This window comes from Panthera pardus, unplaced genomic scaffold, assembly GCF_024362965.1.
Source record: "Panthera pardus isolate Hobbes unplaced genomic scaffold, ASM2436296v1 HiC_scaffold_27, whole genome shotgun sequence".
Classification (NCBI taxonomy): Eukaryota; Metazoa; Chordata; class Mammalia; order Carnivora; family Felidae; genus Panthera; species Panthera pardus.
The window spans coordinates 98,472,948-98,492,278 of NW_026526843.1; the positions used below are offsets into that span (position 1 = coordinate 98,472,948).

The 19,331-nt window shown below is 43.3% G+C and overlaps 1 protein-coding gene across 24 annotated transcripts in view; it reads left to right on the forward strand.

Annotated features, from left to right (window-relative positions):
* DMD (dystrophin) overlaps positions 1-19,331 on the forward strand; it is a 2,111,713-nt gene that overhangs the window by 2,050,132 nt on the left and 42,250 nt on the right. For 20 of the 24 annotated variants that reach the window (XM_053892047.1, XM_053892050.1, XM_053892044.1 and 17 more), the window contains 3 exons: positions 2,249-2,314; positions 3,428-3,493; positions 6,112-6,270. The exons of 3 other annotated variants lie outside the window; for them this stretch is intronic. In XM_053892047.1, coding sequence (XP_053748022.1) covers positions 2,249-2,314; positions 3,428-3,493; positions 6,112-6,270 — 291 coding nt within the window. The remainder of the gene's footprint in view (positions 1-2,248; positions 2,315-3,427; positions 3,494-6,111; positions 6,271-19,331) is intronic. One more of the 24 variants, XM_053892055.1, reaches the window with a different exon arrangement.

Below are 19,331 nucleotides of genomic sequence, written 5' to 3' on the forward strand. Positions count from 1 at the left end.
TTATTAGTGGAGTTGTCACAGAAGAGAAAGGGGTAGTGGGTGGGATGGAATTGGCCATTAATAATCACAGGACGAATCTTTCTGGGTATATCGTTTCGTGTTTAGGAAGTAGGAAGGGAGAACGGTATTCTTACCGTCTCTCAGAAAAATGTTTCCGAAGGCTTTGGGTTTAGTTTTGTTTCTGGACTAAGGGGTTTTGTACTTTTACTTATTCTTGGTTTTTAAATGATTCTTCTCTGAACTGTGCTCCCTTCTGGCTCCTTTTCTGGTTTAATAAGTGCTTCCTTTAGTGTACTTTCTCTTTTTTTTTTTTTTCTTTTTCTTTTTAGATTTCTGATTTTCATGAGTTCTTGTGCTTAGGCATGCTGTGTTAGGTGCTACGAACATTGATAAGAAAAATAACATGGAATTAGCCTCAAGGTTAAGAATTAAAGTGCTGCATAATATTTTCTGTGTAAGATTTTATTAAAGTGCTTTGGATTTACATGCCCAGTTTTCTTGCTATGTAGTGCCTAGCTCAAAGGTGTCAGGTTTTCTTCTAAACACTACCCAGCTAGCCACTCTTAGAAGAGCAAACAGCCGTTTTCCTTCATGGTGGGCTTTCAGCTCGTAAGAAGTCTGTACATGAAAAACGAGTTTGTTCCGAAAGACGGGGCTTATGAACCGAATAATCCAAGTACTAAACTCTCTTGACCTGCAGTGAATATTTTGAAACAAACGTGAGTTAGCATGTTTCTAATACTGCGCTATGGCAGGCTTCTAAGGAACGAGCAGATGAGCTCTACAAAACCAGAGTGAAGATTCACACGAAAATCTTTGGATCTGCCTAGTAAATCGGGTAGTCATCCCTGTCTCCTCCTGACGGTTTGAAACCTCTTGGTTGTCCAGTGCCAATTGGATTATGGGGACACTGGACCTAGACAACACAGGTTTCATAAATAAGGCCTTTACCCCACAGGGAAGCCCTCCGTTCCCTAGTTGTTTGCTAGACCGTGTTGGCATCATCTTAGGATTGCGTGTCTTTAAGAAGTAGGGATTTCTAGTACATTTTCGCTGTCAGCCTACATAACTACATGGTTTTTTCTTTTAGTATAAGGAAAAACAAACCTATTCTTAGTGTTTCGACCAAGTCATTTAATGCTGTTTGGACGTTGGGCTAAACCAGTCCTCACTGAATAGATTACTGTTGACTTTTGGATTCGTGCCTTTACCTAAGGGCTTTCTGTGTCAGGACAGAAATGGAAGAGAACTTTTGTCCTACTCCAATGAAAACAAAAAAGCCCAAGTCCAAACTGGTTTTCAGAACAGATGGATTTTTTTTTCCTAACATGAATCCGAAAGTGCTATAAAAACTTCGAGGATAATTAATAGATCTGATAGGAAAGGATGAGGAAAATGTTAACCGTACCAAACCTCCTGGTCTCTGGAGCTAAAAAAATAAAAATAATAAAAATAAAAAAGGGTTTTACGCCCCAAAGTATATAATCCTCCCCTCTTGTTTGCTTCTCTTGCATATTAGCCCACAGTAGCCCTAATAGATATTTCAGATACTGTGACGTTTTATAGAATTTAGTTCTTTTTTTTTTTTTTTTTTTTTTTTTTTTTAAAAAAACATCACAATATCATTTTGGGTCCTTCAGTTTTATTTTATGGAGTAGTGATAGAGTCCTGCTACTCAATTGGTGGATGATATATTGCTTCTCCACAGAACTGCACAGAACAAGATAGCTTGGGGTGTGGAATCTTAAGAGGTCCCGGACCGGCCTGGCCTCTTCAGAATCAGATTGTTGACTGAGAGTGTACTAGGCACGCGTAGAATTTCCATTCGGTGAGAGAGCAGCTGATAAACGGCATGGGTGTAAACTCTTGAACGTTTTGGACCGCCTAGTGCCAACACAAGTCTCAGAACCGTAGCGTGTGAGAAACGAACAAGGGAGGAGGAAAGTGCCCCCAGAGAGATGGTCTCCCCCGGCCTTTTCTCTAATGGAAACTCTCCAGAGAAGATTCCGATCTCTTTTTTATGGCTTCTGAAAGAAGTAGAAGTAGGAGAGTGGACTTCTCCAGCTTGGATTTAAGACACTCGATGATATCGGAGATAAAGGAAAAACTAAATGTGTACCTTATCCAGAGAGCTAGAGTGAGAGCATTCTAGGCCATGTATATAACATGACTGTGGTGGGTTTTTTTTTTTTTTTTTTTCTCCATTAATGGATGGTATCTGTGACTAATCACATTTTCTGCCTTATAGGCCCGCCTCGTCCCCTCAGCTTTCACACGATGATACTCATTCACGCATTGAACATTATGCTAGCAGGTATGACACTAGTTGAATGCTAGGCAAATATTGATTGAAGTAACTAACCAAGGAAAGCTAACCTATAATAATTTGCAACAGATCTTTTCTTTTCCCCCCAATCTTGTCTGACTTCTACTAATCAACTTGCCCTCTAACTTGCATGCCATTGCACTGCATGTTGTTCTCGGACACCAGTAAGAACGTTGGTCCGGAACAATCTCCCCCTAACCCTGGCCTTTAAACCTTTCCGATAGCTTTGTTATGTTTTGCATACTGCGCACGTTTCATAAATTGGCTGAGAAATCATCTGACCTTAGGAAACCGCTAGACCAGACATGCCCAAGCGAAGCAGCAATACTACGTTCCGTAGAGATTATGAAGGCGTTGGCTTTCCGTCTGTGTGTTTATTTCCCTGATACGCTGTAAAGAAGAGAATAATTAATTTTCCTAATCCTCGCACCTTTATGTCCCACCTTGTTTGTGTTTCAGATCATTGTTATACCTAAAAACTCATTTGCTAACTGTAAGATATCTTTTGCTCGTTAAATAAGTCTGTAAGAGTTTGGTTAACTTTTTTTTATTTTTTAGTGGTAAAAAGTGTTTACGATTGTCTCAGGGGAAGGAGGTTTTTTTAAAGGTAAAACTTGGTGGCAGACTGTTAAGAGAGCTTACTGTGAGTCCATCCTTTTTCAATATTCTAACCGCTAACGTGTTTATCCACCGTGGGAAGCACGAACGAGCTCTATAAGTCTGTCATCAGGGGAAAGCTTTAATTGCCCTAAAAATACCAGGGGTAGAGAAGGAGTAGAGTGTATTTGTTGTTAGGGAAGCTTTTCTTGTAAAAACAGAGGCCTTTTCTCAGTGCCAGGAAGATCGATCTGTGAAGAAGAAAAACCTACCAGATACAACTTCCCTTATAATTTATAGCGTAAATGTAAAGCCGCTGACTAGCTGTGGTCCACCACTCACTGCCTCCAGAGGTTAGGGCAAACACACACATCCTTTAATTTGAAGGATTCCTTTCTCTTCTTGACATGATTTATCCTTTAGTTTTCAGGAATGTTCGATTAGGTCTTGAATAGATTCTAAGAAATCACATAAGTTTTAATGAGCTTTTACGTTTTTTATCAGGCTAGCAGAAATGGAAAACAGCAATGGATCTTATCTAAATGATAGCATCTCTCCTAATGAGAGCATGTAAGTATCCTGTCTCTTTTTACGAAATGTTCCTGACGATGAAATTGCTTTGAGGGCTTTAGAGGTAGGGTAGCGCAGAAGATAGGAGTTAGCGTGATAGTCATTTGCTCTTTCAAGGAACCGCTCGCTTGCTTTTTTTCTTTGACTCTTAACAACCTGACAGGGAAGGAGCTCATCCAAGATGTGGCCTTAGTGGCAATTCCAGAGCCGCAAAACCAGTTTGCCTTACTCTTATTTAATACCAGACCGTCACAGGCTGCCCAGGTGCCAATATTGAAATTGTGTTAAATGCTTAATCTTTGACGAAACCTGCCAGGTATTTAAAGGGATTGGATATTAATTTTTAAAGTGATGGCTGAGTGGTATTTCCTCCACTCGGGGGGAGTGGACATCCAGCCTTGGTACAGTTGGCATTGGTATTCCCATCCGGCAGGTTAGGTGGGTAGTTTCCTTCAGAGATCCAAAGTGGTAGCATCTTGGCTAGCCAAATAAGGCGAGGCAGCCTTGCGAAGGGTTTCAGAAGAAGGAGTTCAGATTTAGGCCGAAGTTTTTTAGTGGGATGATAAGCCAGGCCTGTCAAGTAGAAGCACACAGCTATGGCAGGGAAACAGAGGCTTCGTTACCGAGTAAGGGAAGTGTTCACAATGAGGAACACACAGAAGTAGTGCATGAATCAAGGGCCCGAGGTGGAGGGAGCTGATGAAGAAGCTAATCTGAAGGAAAAGATAAGGACCTGCTAACTGAAGGGATACTTGAGAGAGAGAGAAAAAAAAAAAAAAATCTAGTCAAAGCACAGTGATGCCTTTGGAAAGTTACAGATGTCTCACCACTTTGTCATGGAGAATCTAGACAAAGGGAAGAATGAGGGGTCAGTCTACTCTGTCGGTGTGGCACCTCCCGGTCACACTCAGGTGAGGCAAGGGCCTTTATGAGGATTAGGCTGAGGGAAATAGTACCCGAGTGGTATTCATACGTAATTGGTTATGGAAGACATGAGAACAAGTCATCTGGTAGATAAAGGCGATCACTTTCAAAGGTGAGTGGTGAATCGAGTCGACAGTCAGTCATCTGTTTATGACTGAGTTACTTAAAACGAAACCCATCTTTTCCCCATTCGTAACTGTGGTATATTCTCTTTCTCATCCATGGGGATAAGTATCAGTAGGATTACGATATGAGAGCCACTGACAGGAAAACAGGTGGCCAAAGAATCAACCAGACGTAAACAGCCTGGATGGTTTGCTTCTTTGGGTCGCCGATTTTGATATGAAATTAATTCAAGTTGTAGCCGCACCATAATGGCCACCATTCAGTGGCTGCCTGAGAGAACAGTAAGAGAAACTTAACTGTAGCTCTGTTGTAACTAAACATGGGACGTTCTAGCAATAAAATTCCAGAATTTGGGAAAGGGGATGGTAAGTTGGGTAGTAAAACATCCTTTTACGATTTTTAAATGAAATTTAGCTTTAGCTCCTTCTGAGGACATAAAATCCATTTTGACTCAGTGTTAGGTGATAAAATCCTGATGTTTCGGGGGCAGGTCTGGGGAGGTGGTTTGGTGCATTGGGTGACTTCACGTAAATGTTTGTTTTTAACACCCAGTAATTATTTGTAGTCCACTTTGCACTTCTCAGCCAATTACCTGGCTTGACAGACCAAAATCATTTCGGGCAGGAGGATTTTTGCCTAAATACCTGAACTGTTTTTCAACTCAGAAGACTTAGGGGGATATTAACATGTCATCCTGCTATCTAACCAGAAACAGAGGGCTTTAGCCTCTCGTTGAGAATAGAACGAGGTTCTTATAACTTAGAGGCACACAGGCTTCCAAAGAGCTAGGAGCTACACATGTGGAAAATGATTTCTCCCGTGTATTAAAGAGTTCTAGTTTTACGGAGACATTGCAGTTGCTTCCCCAAATTGTGAGCCTTTTGCTTCTTTGTTCCTGAGGATTCGTCCTTAAAAGCTGTTCCAAAGAAGAAGTTGTTCAGGCTTCTTTGAACTAATCATCCTAATGGCTTTTTTTCCCTTCGAATTTTTGGTTTTCTATTTGAACAATAATTGAGTGAAACCCTCATTTGTCTACAGGTTCGTTATTGTTACCGTCTTGCCTCCATGGCTTTTTAATAAGTTCAAACCGACTTACCAAAGCAACACTTTTTGGTTACTTTGTCTTCCCCTTAAGGACATATTTATGATTGTAAAGGCTGCATTGTTTCCCTGGTCATTATCAACAATAGCATGGGTCAGTGAACAGGTTTTCTTGACAGGCTTCAGAGCAAAAGTATGATGGAGCCATTGTTCTGTCTTTTAATATTTGTTAACTACTGGTTGAGTGGTCAACACGGAGTCCCAATGTGTCCGTAACCCTGCCGTTCCTTTACCCATGTAAATAGGCCACGTTCACTGGAAAATTTGAGCAAGCAGTGCTTTGAATTCTCACCAATAAGACTGTAGATCACAGCCTCAGAAGTATGAAAGTGTCTTAAGAAACAGGAAGAAGGGTCTAATTACTTGTTAAGAGCAAATGTTTCTATTTTTAAATACACACCCGAGTCCCTGACCCCCAGAACAAAATAAGAGGGGAAAAAACCAAAACCTTTGATTTTATTTTCCAGAGATGATGAACATTTGTTAATCCAGCATTACTGCCAAAGTTTGAACCAGGACTCCCCCCTGAGCCAGCCTCGTAGTCCTGCCCAGATCTTGATTTCCTTAGAGAGTGAGGAAAGAGGGGAGCTAGAGAGAATCCTAGCAGATCTTGAGGAAGAAAACAGGTGAGTTTTCTTTCTAGCTTTGTCATTGGTATGCAGAGCGCATACACGTGCACACGTAGAAAAGCGCCAGGAGTCTTCACTTAGAGTCATTCTGTGTCTAATTGTTTTCTGCGATAATCTGTTGAGCTCCGTTTACAGATGCTCTCTCTCTATGAATGCAATAGTATAATTAAGAAGTCCTAATTGAGGGCTGAAAGGAATTAATGCTAATGGTGGTGTTTGATTTGTTGCATGTGTTTCAGAGGCTTTGATTTTATATTTGAGCATAGAATTTAAGAGCAAAGCAAGTCATTTAATTTCACGATTACACGACGGGTACATGTATTTGGCCATATTATTTACGCCACAGCGTTCAAGAAAGTAGGTTCGTTGGCTTTGCCTCATCTGCGAACGAATTCACTCATCTTATTTTTCATCATCGGCCACAGAAATCACGTGTGCTCACCACCAGGGCAGATTAGTGAGACAGTTCCGGTTGTCAGTACCATCTGCAAAAGGTGTTCCCAGAAGAAAGGAAACTGTGTAGAAATTAAAAGGCTAAAGAAAATTCACCACGTCTGCAGGGAGGACAAAGATGTAAAACTCTGGGATTCTGTGTGGTGTCAGGATAATAGAAATCATTGGACTTTCACTTTGCTGTTAGATTTATTATCTCACAGATCTCTTGGTCAAGAAAGGCTTTTACGTATGATCACTTCTGACTCCCTGTGCCTTCTTTAGACAAATGCCACCAGGCAAGTCTTTAAAGGAGCAGTTGCTCAAATTTGTGGGACTTGAGTACTTTCATCTCTGTGATTTAGCCCAAGGCTCCAAAACCTGTGAATCTAGACAGCTTGGTATGTCTGCGAACCGGTGCCCTCGGGGAGTATCGTCACCTCAGGATGAAAAAGCAAACTGCCATTCATCCATTGCTTTCTGCCGCCACTGCCCACCTTCTCGCTCTTAAAACCCCCGACCTGTGGCCACGCTCCTTATCCGGTGGGCTTCCCCTCACTGCCTCTCTCACCCCTCCAACAATATATGCCCCATACGGACTTGCATTGTGTATCTTTCCAGGACCATCGTGGCGTTCATTGTTTGTTGGGTTTCTGCATCTAGGAAGACAAAAAGCCGGCTTTTCGGCTGGGCCTTTAAAACCTTCCAGAATTTTCTCTTCCTTTTACAACATTATCTTCCTTTCTACCTGTGTTCCGGCCACACTGCTCTAGCAACCATTTCCGAGTACATCCTGCCCTCATCCGCTTTCTGGGTCACGCGCAAGCTCCCACCCATAGCTGATGAAGGAGTCCTACCCATGTTCCGTGACCTTCCTCAAAATAATCTCCACGGAGCCCTGTTAGAGCCCTACATTTGGAAGCAATAGATCTTTTGCCTGTATTCTCCGAATATTGTGAATCTTTCTCCTAGAACTCCCTGATGGTTTGCCTTTTTATCAGCGATGCCCCGTGTGGCGCCCTCCTCCCAACCCGAATAAGAGAGGGAATGCCTTTGGGCCGAGGACTGTGTCTTAATCATCTTAGTGGTCCCCTACAGTACCTAACATGGTTTGAAGACTCAGGGGGTAATCATGGAATGTTTGGTAAAAACCTAAGTTTAAGAATACAGCAAGGATGTCGCACGAGTGCCATCCAGGAGGTAACACTGGACGTTTTGTTGGTTTTCACGGTAACCTTATTTTTGGTCTCCTTTGTAACTGGCACTGAAGATGAGGGTAGACAAAACATTTCCGTCTGCTTTGCCGAGGATCCTGATGAGTATCCATCTGTGTTAAACCTGCAGTTACGTCAGGGGTCAAAGTCAAACTAGAAAAAGTTGGAATTGGCATTGTAAGTAGCGTGTGATGCAACCCAGGAGTAAAAATAGTTTTGTACCATAAGATTATTGCCACTGCGCAATAGATCTGTCTGTGTCATCGGGCAAGAGTCTGGTCTTGTTTGTTGTTAGCACACTTTCTTCGGTACCATGACAGCCAGGGTAACGACTACTGATAAATGTCATTTGCATATCGTTTCATCCATTTCCGGAGTGCTTGACTGTATTTTGGGCCATTTAATCTTCCTTAAAGCTGTGTAAAGAACTTAGATGGGAAAATGCTGGTTCACAGAGGTTCAAATGGATTGACCCAAATTTCACACTCAGCCAGTGGCAGAACCAACCTCGGGCCCAGATTTTCTGACTCAAAAATAGCCAAGTGCCCCTTGGACCAGCGACCAAAAAAAGAGTCATTCTCTGTAAATAGAATTTGTATAGAATTGTCACATATTCCCTGGAACGGACCTTGACGTGAGACCATATTATTATTTTTTTATTTTTTTAATGTTTATTTTTGAGAGAGCGAGAGAGAGAGACAGAGCATGAGCGTGGGAGGGGCAGAGAGAGAGAGGGAGACACAGAATCTGAAACAGGCTCCGAGCTCCGAGTTGTCAGCACAGAGCCCGACATGGGGCTCGAACTCATGAACCAGGAGATCGTGACGTGAGCCGAAGTCGGACACTTAACTGACTGAGCCACCCAGGTGCCCCTGGAATTTTTTTTTTAAGTTCATTTTTTTATTTTTGAGAGAGACAGAACGCACACGCGCGTGCGCACACACACACACACACACACACACACACACACACAAGCATGAGTGGGGAAGGGGTAAAGGGAGAGGGAGACAGAATGTGAGGCAGGCTCCAGGCTCTGAGCCATCAGCACAGAGACTAACGTGGGGCTCAGACTCTCAGACCACGAGTTCATGACCTGAGCTGAAGTTGGATGTTTGACTGAGCCATCCAGGCGCCTTGAGACAGTATTATTAAGGACTAGATAGACATGAATAAACCAGTTCATGTACTTGTGGTACAGGGATCACTACTTTACCCTGAAAAATATCCAAGATCGTTCTACAAGAATGGGATGGTTTATTCTGTGAAAAAAAGAAATTACACCAGGGCTCCTCACAGCTGCCAGATGAAGAATCTGATGTTGATGGAAGTCTTACTGTAAGTTCTCTTGACCTTCAGGTAAAGGTCATCAGGTTGAGTTTCTTTCTTTCTCTCTCCACTTTGTCCCATTTGCACGTCCTGCCACATTCCAAAGAAATGTCTCTGCAGAGTGAAAGGTACACTGTCTCCTGAAAGGACACTCGCTGGGCTATACGATCAGACAAATACAAGCGTACTTGTAGAGAAAGCGGGAATGGAAATTTAAAATTGAGATTGTCCCATGTCCTTTGGATGTCTGTTTGTTACCGTATCTATGTGTATTTTGCGTTCCTTTGTTCTAACCTTAGGACTAATCTCCAAATAAGTTAGCAAAGGAAAGGGGCTCGGAGATCACCGTTTCCGATGAGATACGGTATGGAATTCTGTTGTTTTTCATGACACCTGCCCCCATTCCCCTTGGAAAAGAGAGAATGCCTAATTTAGAAGTGTCTCCAGGGTGTCTTATCTCTGCCTTTAGGATTCCATTTCTCTTAGTTGCCACACATAGCATTCGATAAATATTTGTTGAATGAATGAAATGAAGCTGAATTTATTTTAAGTGTGGCACTCACACATGTACTTTTGACTAAAATTATTTTTAAAGCCTTATTTTGTAGAGGAATGCCTTTTAAAAGCTGTTCTTCTTGCTTTTCAGAGTCTTTCTTTTCCCAAGTTCCTTGATTAGCACCAACTGTTGCTTTCTCATTAATTGAGAATCTTAAACATTCGTTTGCCAAATCCTAGGCCGTGTACGTCTCTCCCATTCTCTTGATCGTTGGTTCATACCACAAATGTAAAGTGAGAGCCCTGAGCAGAAGCTAAATCTGACTCTGAATTTTCTTGATAGCATCTCCTAAGGTTGGATGACCAGCGACTTTACACAGTCTTGAATGTTTCCCTTCTGCAAAATGTCTTGTGCTCATTCTGCAGATAATGCAGACTGTCATTTGAGTGAGATCAGTCGGACATGAGACTTTTATCCGTTGTGTGTCCTCAGCATTGCAGTCGCAGAGTTCGCTTTTTTACGGCATCGACTCCAAAGTCTGCGGTCTCCTGACTGAAATCCATAGTGTCAAATTGCAGTGTATTTTTCTCTGCACCGTCCAAATGAAGTCAGACCTGCTCTGAAATTTTAGGTGTGACCCTTAGCAATGAACAGGTAGCCTTTATGAAAGACCCAAACTCATTGTCATCCTGCTGCCTGCATAGCAAAGTGATTAGATTGTCCCCAAGTCTAGAAGGAGAGTAAATACTAACCAACCTGATTCACTGTGAAGTCTGAAGTTAATTACAGTTGTCAGGAGATGTTATATGACAGCAGGGAGCCCTGTGGATTCCTAGTATCTACTCGGTGCCTTTCATAGGTCTTGTGTTTGGGCAAACAAGACAGTGTGCAGTCTCAGTTTGAGTTTTCCTTGCCCCTTTTCACTCGTCCAGTGATAACGCCAGCTTACTAATGTTACATTCACGAGGATTCTAGACTGGCTACTTACAGCACAGAGTTGAAGTGGCTGGAAATCACGATCCTGTTGCTTTACCCTGTAAATGAGGGGACGACTTGGGGCCCGGGGCCGGCCTAGTCTCCGCGGTCTACTCCACGTGACTTCAGTAGGGCTTTGATGGTAAGAGTCCCCAGTGATGGTAAGCACACAGCCAAGACGACAGGACGCTGAGGGGGATCAGGAGTGGCCTTGCCAGCAGAAGGAGGAGCAGAGGGGGTCAAGGTGAAGAAGAGCAGGGAATGTTTGGGAAACTGCAAACAATGGTGTCGCTTTTGTGATGAGGCAAGAAACGGGAGAAGATGAGGCCTCACGAGTGGGCAGGGCCAGGCCGGGAAGGGCATGATGCCACCTCACCTGGGACTGGGAGCCACTCGGGCATAAGCCAGGCGCGGTGCTTTTAGATTTATGCTTACATCCATCACTCGGGCAGCTGTGTGGAGGGTGACCTTGAAAAGAACTCTACTGGAAACAGTAATTCAAATCGGGAGGTAGCATGGAAACCCACAAAAGAGATCAGTGAAGCCTCAAGAAAGAGAAATGGGGCAGACAGGCTGAATTTGAGTGGTATTTCTGGGCAGGGGCAGAGCTGCTGTTCGAGGGATCTGGGGACGGAAGGGACAAGCCCCAGTTCTAGAGGGCGCCTGGCAAGATGATGGTCGTTTGCAGCTGGGACTGATGATCCAGGGGGAGGACAAGTGGGCCCCTTTAAATTATCTATTTTTTAAAATTTTTGTAATGTTTATTTTTGAGAGGGAGAGTGTCCATGGGGGAGGGGCAGAGAGAGAGAGAGAGAGAGAGAGAGAGAGAGAGAGGTGGAGGATCTGAAGCAGGCTCTGAGCTGTCAGCACAGAGCCTGGTGCAGGGCTCAAACTCACAAACTGTGAGATCATGACCTGAGCCGAAGTCAGACGCTTAGCCAACGGAGCCACCCAGGTGCCCCATTAGCTATATTTTTAAAATAAATACAAGTTGGTAGTATTGACACTATTTATAGACGTCCTTCCTCAAGGGTCAAGTGGCTGGAAGACAGGGAATGGGGTGTGGGAGGGCTTGAGTTAAGGGGCTGGTGACACATCCACGGGTTAATGTCTGACAGTCAGAAATGCAACTATGAAGCTTCCAGAAATACTAGATCTAGGAGTCACCAGCTCCCAAGTAGTACTTGAAACCACAAGAGTGAACTTTGCCTACCCAGTGTGGTGGAAGGACGACTCTGGGCTTGGTAGAACTCTGGAAGCTTTGAACGTGAAGATGTCTGTGTAATTACCTTTTGAAAAATAGGTAATCACGCACATGAAACGAAATCCAAATAGTTCAAACATGCATACAGAGAAGAATGAGTCTTTCTCCAACTTTATCCCCTGGCTGTCATGTTCCCAGCTCCAAAGGTGTTCGTTTCTTGAGTTCTTAGGTATCCTTATAGCTACTCTCTACACATGTAATTGTTGGCCAACATATCGGTGGTCGTTGGGGTTATTTCATACAGTAATACCTTGGAGGGGTCGCCTCGGTCTTCTCTTTTTACTTAACAATCCCTAGTAACTTGTACACGCCGGAAGAATTTGCCAGAAGAGGAGGGGAGGAGAACTTGGGAATGATGGAGCGAGAGTGGTTATGGGCACAGGAGGAGGTGTGGGTTTGAATGGGAGAAGGGCCACCTTTGAAGACCATGTGGGCGAAGAATATTAGGGTATGGAGCGGGGGTGGGGAGGAGAATGGAATGAGCGTTCAGTATTCAGTAGACATCATCGGTCATTAGCGGAGACTGCTTCTCATAGCTGGCCTGTACATTTTTTTGAAAAGTTGGACTGGGGGAAAAGAGTAGCAGTATCCAAGGAATTGCATGGAACTAGGCTTTCGGGTCGCTTGGCAACATGTGCCCCCAAAACAAAGGCCTGCAGAGCTTGATTAGATAAAGGGAGCGAGTTTTCCCTCATCAGTCGGACAACCAAGGTCAGTTCCGGTGAGGAAAGCCACCATGTGAAGAAAAGCTGAAGGGCGTACCCATAGCCTTAATAAGCTATGCCGGCGTCAACCGACTTAGCTCTACTTGGGCAGGGAATACTGGCACAGGGGGTGCCGTCACCGTGATTCAGAGGCTCGGTTTCTAACTAACCAGTCCAGTTAACTCAGTTTCCTTCAGTCTGTCCTGAGTTCATCAAAACAAAGCCCAAGGGGACCAGTTCGTCCTAACCGATTCATGGAAGGGGATGGATAACCCGGAAGGACAACTTACTTCTCCCTTGTTCCTAATTCTCTTTTTAACTGTCTCGCTGTACAAAATGTGTTAATGGTGCCTTAAACCTCTTCGGGGGGACACCATCGCATTTATGTACAAACACTTAATCTATTTAAATGGGGAAGAGATGTTCAGAGACTGAACATAGGTCGCCTATCTCACAATCACTTATCTTAGAGATCAGAGTAAAAGTCACTCAGTCGTCTGGTGAGCTTAGGTTCTTGGCGTAAGAAACGGGATAGTCATGAAGGACTCGAGGAAAAACCAAGTACCCTTCTGGTGATAGGAATATTCAGGAATTACAGGTACAGCTGCCCTCTCCCTCGAACAGGCTGGGTGAAAGGTAAAGCTCTTATGATCCAGTTTGCCTTTTTAGATCCCTCAGCAACACCCTCGTCCTCCTCTTGCCTCACGTTGCGGTGTCATCCTGCTGCCCGAGAATTGATTGTGGTCATGACTTTCTTTAGCTGCTTTCCAGGCCTGAGGATAAAATTCCAATCCAGTTCAGCGGATAGGTAGTGAACGCTTAATGTGTTTCGCAAACGGCCAGGACTACAAACATGAATAAGCCGCGGTTCTTCCCTTCCTGGAGCTCAAAACTGAAGAAGAGGCATTAAAATACAAATAACTAATTGCAAACCGCTAATTCTGACGCATCGTTACCACTGCTCAGGGGGCACAGGGGTCAGTGATCAAGGCTGTCGGGAGGGATTGGAGAGACCTTCGAAACTGGAGTTGAAACTAAAGACCAAATAGGACTTTCCCAGGACTTTTCTACTTTTTGCTGGAAAGGTAGTGGAAACATGTCACTGGACGATGGCCAGGGTCTGAGCTCAGGATGTGGTGGTCAAGGGAAGAAGGGAGGAGGAATGGGAAGGTCACTGAATGAATGAGGCCACAAGGGAGATGGAAGAGACAGCAGTTGGGTGGTTTGGACATTTTTAATTGGGGAACAGGGAAGTATGATCATTCAGAAACAAGCAAAAGAACACAGTACACACAGGAAAAGCTACTGATGGACGAAGGTCAATGACTAGAGAAAAAGACCTGTGGCCTGGGCCTCCTGAGTTCTGTTTGTCCAAAGCGATTCAAGGGGCAATTTGCTATACTGATTTTATGTATTAGCTCTCCAAAAAGGATTGGAAACAAACAAACAAAAAAAGCACAGCAATAAGATTCCCACAGTCTAGTAAATCATTGAACATAGAAGGGATAGTTAGTATAGTTGATACAACTGGGATTCAGATTTCATCCCAGTTTCCCCACAGTCCGTGGGATGAGAGGAAACATCATGATACATCAATCTCTTAATGTTGGATGAAAGAAGCATGCACCTTCCTAAGGAAACACCGTCTTCCTTGGCTGTAAATAGGAACGACAGTAGAAACAGAGCTGTCATTTAAGCGCCATGTCCTTGCTAAGGACAGGGACCGTTCTGAGTACGTGTGCGATCTTATTTAATCCTTCCAATGACACTATGAAGGAGAAGGTGCTTCCCAAATAAAGACTCATTGGCACCAAGAACAAAGGACACATCATAGAGCTGGCATTAAAGGCCAAAGAAATGATGACATTTCTCCGGGGAAGAAGGGCACCGTCGCCTAAAATGCTGTTTTGCAGAACACCTCTAAGATACTCTTTAAGAAGTGATTGCAGGGACAGATAAGCTCTGGAAACACTTGCCTTGGAAAGTCATGATTAATTCACCTTTGCCTTGAGGGGTCGAGAAGAAACAGGATCAGATTTGTTTAATCCAGTATTGACCCACCCTTGACCTCAGCCGAGCCGGAATGTCCTGCGGCACCCGATTTGGGAAGAAATTCACATCTGTACTGGATTTGAAAACCAGGCAACGAAACAGTACATGTGGCTCTCCCCCGTGGTCGGTGAGAAGTCTACAGCTCTTGTCTCTTGGGGGCCGTTGGAGGAAGTAGCTGTAAGAGGTGTCTGTGCAGACGAAGCCTGGATTTATCTCACAGCGGTTATTTTTGGTTTGCTCTAGTAGTGAAGCCGTATAAATGCAGACACCAAAATGATTTAGTCTGGAAAATCCAAAGATAGGTATTAAATCCTCCCTCGTGGCCATAGGAAATTCTTTGTACTCTTTTTGTGGAATATCCCAGCGAGTAACCCTGGCTTTCCATGGTTTTTTTTTTTTTTTTTTTTTTTTTGAGTAGTGAGATGCAAAGGCCCGTTGTTATTTGAGGCCGCTCCTGGTCTGTGAAATAGTCAAATGCGTATTACCGATTCACGGGAAGACGTTTCTTCTGTGACTTGTAACAGACATGCTGATGCAGTGTTCATTTCGACCACAGCTTAAGGGGTAAATGTAAAAGGTCGCTGCTATGTGGCTCAGCCGAAGGCTCCTTGAGGAAGCTGGCTTTTTTTTCCTGACACTGAAATGTTAGGGGGTAAACGGTCACTCTGCCAACATCGTGTGGCCTGTAAGAGCAGTCTGGATTGAGGACCAGTGGGTTTGGGGGCGTGTGGGGTGGTGGCCTTGGAGGAGGCCTCGGGAGAGGTTAGGGGCCTCCTAGGGGAAAAGATCCATGGAAAGATGATGAAGGGTGTCCTGGCATAGTTGATTGTAATTGTGTATGCCCAGTTAGAAATGGGCTCCTGGCGTGTGCTACTTGGTAAGTGGGTGGCTTCTGCAGCTGACTAAACATCCTTCTTCCTTTTTTCAAACTGTCTTTCTAATTAAAGTTGACTCTCTTTTTTGCATCTCTCAATTCTGGGTTGCTTACGGTACCCCCCCTGACTGCTAACTTGAGGGCATAAATAAACCCCTATGATCCTTTCCCTATCATTTCCTAATAAGTCAAAGTGATTTTTTTCAAAGATTGAAATAACCTGTAATTTGAGCTTTAGCACTGAGCACAATTCCCAGTCACTGGGCATTAGGGTAAGTAAGGCTTGTCACCATCCCACCAGAAGGTGAGGGACAGTGTCTCCTACATCTTTATCTCTGTGGTGCTGGGTGTACAAATACGTGTTGGGTAAGCGAAAGGATCAATACCCTTTGGAACATTCCTGTTCCAGGATGGGTTTGGGGGCGTTGCTATTTGGCTGTCTTCCTTGTTTTTCTCCTCTCTGACGTTACTGCTCTTTTCCCCGGACCTTTTATTATGCCTGTTCAGGTCGTTCTGTCATTTTCCATTAGAGTGAAAACAACTAAGTTGTGGAGGTTGACCCAGACTTGAGCATTTTCTGGGCTTATTTTTAGGCTCTTATTAAAATTCATCATTTAAAAGTATTGAGAAGTAGCTGCATAGCTAATTCTGCAGGCACGTATACACCATTTGTTTCTTTTACGTAACGGCTTAAACCTGATTCCTCCATAGTAGCAGAGGGCATTGGAAAATTATTCTGCACTGGGAAAATACCTTGTGTGCTATCAGAAGAGGATTTTGAATTTAGAACTTAATTTTTTAGAGGAGCCTTATTGAGATAAATTCCCATAACCATGCAATTCACCCATTCAAACTGTATAATTCAGTCTTTAGTAGTATATTCACAGAGTTGTGCACCCATCATCACACAGTTTTAGAACAATCAAAAAGAAACCTCTACCCGTTTTTAGTCACTGTCCATTTCTCCCAAGACAGCCTTGCTCCGGCCCTAGACGGTCGCTGCTTTATTTTCTGTGTCTATGGATATGCTCATTGTAAACGTTTGATACAAATGGAGTCCTACAATATGTGGTCTTGTGTAAGTGGTTTCTTTCACGTAGCATATTTAGAGAGACACGTATGTGGTAGCATGTATTAGTGCTAAATTCTCTTTTATTACCGAATGATATTCCGTGGTACGGATATGCCACCATTTTCTCATCATTTCAGCAGGTGATGGACGGTTGGGTTGTTTCCACTCAGTGGCCATTATGGATAATGCTGCCAGGAACATTCGTGTACAAGGACTGGAATGGCTTTACAGAAATGATTCTGTAGTTTCTGTCATTGTAACAGAGGAGGCCATAGGATCAGATATGGCAAGAGTATAGAGCAGTGCGTGCCAGGGAGTGAAGAATAGGCCATCAAGATGAATTTACTAGGAGAATTTAAGGCTGAGTCTAACTACTCATGAGGGACTCAAGCTGGGACACACAAAGCTTAAAATTATGATTCTCCTAGCGACTGTTACGGCTTTTTGCTGACCACAGACAATGAAAGTTTGATACTTTACTGTATTTGTCTGAAAATTGAAACATACTTCTCCCAACGGTAGTATTCCTGGGGACTAGATTCCTCACTTCTAAAACCTCTCCGATCCTAGTGTGCTTTTTGAATGGTGAAGAGTAGCCACTGTCATTTTTGTTCTGGGTTTTGTTGTCTGCCTTATTTCCAGGTATACAGTTAAGATTTTTGATGACTTTTTCTCTTCTTTGGTTGAAATTTTGATTAACGTATTTATTCTATAGACGATAGTGTGTTAGTCCCCGATCAGGGATTTGTGAAAAATAGGTCATTGAAGATAAACTAAAGCCAATTAATATTGTCAGATTCTGTTAGAACTCAAGTAAGGTATCCCCTGATGTGTCAAGGGCATATCCCCAAAACAGAGTGCATCTAGATACATTAACCCTGTAGACCTGGTCTGAACATTTTATGATCGGTGGCCATAGTTTGATGGTTTTAAAGGAAATCTCTTCCTAGTGATCTTAGCTCAGTGATTTTATTTTGCCTAGGTGCTCAGCTGTGATACACTTGACTGTAGCACAGATGATGGAAAATAAAAAAAAAAGGCCAAATTCTGGGGTTGGTGCAGTATTGACTGGGGGGCGGGGAGCTAGAAGTGATATATATATAAGGAAGACAAATACTGAAGAATCCATTTCTAAGCACTGTATATGTTTATTTTCTGCCAAGCTTTAGTTGATAGCTTTCATTTCAGATAATTTATTATTATTATTATTTTTTTTTGGTAGGAAGCTTTCAGCCCACCGGATTTCTAAATCTAAAAAGTACAGAATGTAGAGAGAAAGAAGTAATAATCATGAACAGAAGGAACTAGCCATGGTTCTGAGCAATCTGCACATACGGAATATGGGCCACATACCGGCTCATTAATGCCTAACCCTGATGAAACGGGTCCTTAAGTCATTTGCCTAGAGAGTCAGCAAATGGCAGAGTCGAGTCGTGAATCAGGGTCTTTCTGATTCGAAAACCATGCGCTCAAACCATGTTCTTGTTTTTTAATGTTTATTCACTTTGAGAGCGAGCGAGCGCCCAAGTGAGGGAGGGGCAGGGAGCCTGACAGGGGCTCAAACTCCTGAACCGTGAGATCATGACCTGAGCCCAAACCAAGAGTTGGACGCTTAACCAACTGAGCCACCCCTCAAACCATGTTCTAATTCCCTCCTCAGCCATGGATGGTAAAAGGCACCAAAAACGGCGATGTGTCAAAAACGACCTAATTTTCCTGTACATGCTTCAACATCTCTTTTAATGGAGCTCTCACTGGAAGAAATGGTACATTATTGTAAGAGCCAAGTAAGGTTGGCTTGTATAATAGACTTGTATACACCTTTATGCCGAGCAAATTTCAGTGGGAAAGGGGTTGGAATTAAGAGCTCTGAATACATGAAAGGATGACAGTGTTAAGAGAGAAGGATTAGAAATCAGAGCCTCGGGGGGTCCTGCCATTTTTCCTGTTTTTGCTTAAGACAGACCTAAAATAGGCCTACTTTCACTTCCCACCCTGTGAGCTGCTCCTTAATTAACACTGGTAATGCCAAGGTGCACTAATGTCTTTTTCTGTCTAGTTTAGGAGTATTTTTGACTGGGTGCTTGATAAGATTTTACAGTATAGCTTTAAATTTATTATAATTGAAAAAAGCTCTGTGCCGTTGCCCGTTTTTAAAATTCTTCAGGCTTGCAAAACTTGTCTTTCCCATTTTTTTTTTTTTTTAGAAACTGCCCATTTGCTAGATTTATAGTAGCTGTGATAATTCTATATGATATACTATATTTGCCTGGATCCAGATTGGTGGCTATGACTGAGCTGCTTTTTATAAAGTATGAGGGTAAAGCTGGATTTCTGTGGGCCTCATCTTTTTAGATGCAGACCTTTGTCGCTGTTCCCTCTTGATGTAATAGACGCCGTACGTGCTCATGCGTTGGTATACAGTTCAGTGTCTCTTACTGGTAAGAAATACCATTATGCAATTATGTCATTACACATGGCATGAAGTTCGATCTAAGGAGCAGATGACCCACCGTGAACTCAACACTTGAATTCTGTAAACTCACAGAGGTTGTTGTAATAATGTTCTTCATCCTGACTGGCATGTAGCTAGTTAGGATTGCTAGAGGGGCCAGGTGCTTTCATGGTCTCCGCAGGTGGATCTAAGGC